Source organism: Vicia villosa, linkage group LG4 (assembly GCF_029867415.1).
Source record: "Vicia villosa cultivar HV-30 ecotype Madison, WI linkage group LG4, Vvil1.0, whole genome shotgun sequence".
In the NCBI taxonomy this organism is placed as follows: Eukaryota; Viridiplantae; Streptophyta; class Magnoliopsida; order Fabales; family Fabaceae; genus Vicia; species Vicia villosa.
Genome location: NC_081183.1, coordinates 101,008,099 through 101,010,740, shown reverse-complemented (window position 1 = coordinate 101,010,740; position 2,642 = coordinate 101,008,099). Strand labels below are relative to the sequence as shown.

Below are 2,642 nucleotides of genomic sequence, written 5' to 3'. Positions count from 1 at the left end.
AATTATAAATAATAATTAAATATTAAAAATAAATTATGGTTAATTATAGGAACGTTTTCACTAATAGTAAAGTTAAAAGTAGCATGGATTCTAAAAATTTGACACTTGACAAATTTGCCCAAATTCTCATTTTGCTTTATTCTATTATATGATATATATATATATATATATATATATATATATATATATATATATATATATATATATATATATATATATTCCACATCTTGACCATTAATTATTTTTAATGTAATGACTAAAAATAATATATAATTAAATGTGAAAAGGGAAAACTAATACTCATTAATTATAACCATTATATATATATATATATATATATATATATATATATATATATATATATATATATATATATATATATATATATATATATATATATATAGGGCATATCATATGAGAATGACATATTTATATGAGAATGAATCTGAACCATTGGATTTTAAAATAAACGATGGAGATTATGGGTGAATCTTTTTTTCTCTCTCCTACATCATTTATTTCAAAATGTATGAGAGAAAAAATATTCACTCATAATCTCCATCGTTTATTTTAAAATCCAATGGTTCAGATTCATTCTCACATTCTCATATATATATATATATATATAGAGAGAGAGAGAGAGAGAGTAAGAGATGACAAATCCTATGAGAATGGATAAGTTATATGAGAATGAATCTAGGCTACTAGATTTTAAAATAAATGATGAAGATTATGTGTCATTGTTTTTTTTCTCTCCTTTATCAGTTATTTTAACAATGCAGGAGAGAGAAAAAAATTGACACATAATCTAAACCATTTATTTTAAAATCTAATGGTTCAGATTCATTCTCATGTTCTCATACTAGATTCATTCTCATCATGTTCTCATGAGAATGAATCCAAAGGCGCCAAACACAAAGGAAGATCCTGTGAGGCGGTTGCTGATAATTTAAATCTTAGCCGTAGATTTGTACTAGGTGGTTACTTCATGTAAAGCCTATAAATAGGCCAGAATAATGTAGAAAAAGTGTTTTCACTATTACAATCAAACTACTTGCTTACACTCTGCCCATTTTCCACCCTTCAGGAAACAAGAGTTGCTAAGAGTTCTGATGTACGTGAATCACCATCTTTAATTTCAATGCAATCCTTTTACTATTTAATCATATGCTTCAAAACTTTCATCTGAGTTGTGCTTTTTAACCAATCTTTGCTTGGTCATTTAATTATTGCTTCATCCAAGTAGACCGAAATTGGTGGTTGTCATTAGAAAACTACCTTTGAGTCGACGCTGTCTGGTGGTCACGAGTCACCCCTAGAAGGTCAAGGTCGGAGTAGTCGCAATATCACAAAGTCTAAGTCTAAGTTCCCCCCGTCGGTCACGAGTCACCTGTGATGGTAGGTCGACAACAGGATGCTGACCAATTTGTTGAGAAATATCAACAGGAAGAGGTGGCCATGGAGAATAACCTTACTACAATGATCGAAAGGATTATGGCTAGAAACGGAATGAACACTCCATTACAAAGGCCGACATATTCTTCCCCGTTAGCTGAATACATTGTACAGGCAGAGAATCCTAGGGGATGGAAAATACCTAAGTACACCAAATTCGGAGGAGAAATTGGAGAATCGACAGTCGAGCATATTGCCAGATATCTAACTGAATCAGGAGACATGGCGAATAACGAAAGCCTCAGGGTTAAGCATTTTCCATCGTCTCTTACAAAGGCAGTGTTCACTTGGATCACTACATTACCCCCTAACTCTGTCGACTCATGGCCAAAATTGGAAAAGCCTTTCAATGAGCAGTTTTATGAGGGCCATTCGAAAATTAGTCTGGTCGAACTGTCGAGCATCAAAAGGAGGTTCGCAGAGACCATCGACGACTATCTGAATAGGTTTAGGTCACTTAAAGAAAAATGTTTCACGCAGGTACCTGAACATGAACTGGTTCAGATGGCGGCAGGAGGTCTAGGTCATTCCATTAGGAAGAAAATAGACCCAACTTTTGTCAAAAGTATGTCGCAGTTAGCTGATAGGGTTCGACACCTTAAACGCTTGAGACTAGAAAAATTCAGGCATACCAAGGCAAAAGCTAAAAAGGAAAAGGTAGCTTACGTCGATTACGATGATACATACCCTATATACGAAGCTGACTACATCTCGCTGACAGAGGCGGAGATTGATCTGGCCAAAATGAAACCAGGGCCAGCATACGAATGCAAATCGTTGTTTCCGTCGAAATAAAGAATGTCTCTGTTGATAACAATTCGAAATTCCTTGCTAAAACTTATACTTTTGATATTAGTAAATGCGAGGAAATTTTCGATGTATTAGTTAAATATGGTCATATTTTAGTACCCCCAAATGCTAAATTACCACCATTAGAACAACGACAAAAAAGAGGTTTTTGCAAGTATCATAACTATCTCAGGCATTCAACCTCTCAATGTTTTCTTTTCAGGGATCTGGTCCAGAAATCACTTCAAGTTTGCCACTTGGCCCTCTCTCATGCATTTTTATATTTTTACTTATGCTATAAAAGGAAACTTTCATTTAATATAATTATATTTATTTTATTAAATCTATTATTAATATAATAATATACTATAATAATAAGAAAATTAATACTTACTGAT

General features: G+C 32.8%; 1 protein-coding gene across 1 annotated transcript; it reads left to right on the top strand.

Moving 5' to 3' along the window:
• The first annotated feature begins 1,395 nt into the window (after nt 1-1,395).
• On the top strand, nt 1,396-2,250 carry LOC131597576 (uncharacterized). The gene has a single exon (XM_058870267.1). The coding sequence runs from the start codon at nt 1,396-1,398 to the stop codon at nt 2,248-2,250; it is 855 nt and encodes a 284-aa protein (XP_058726250.1).
• The last annotated feature ends 392 nt before the right edge of the window (nt 2,251-2,642 follow it).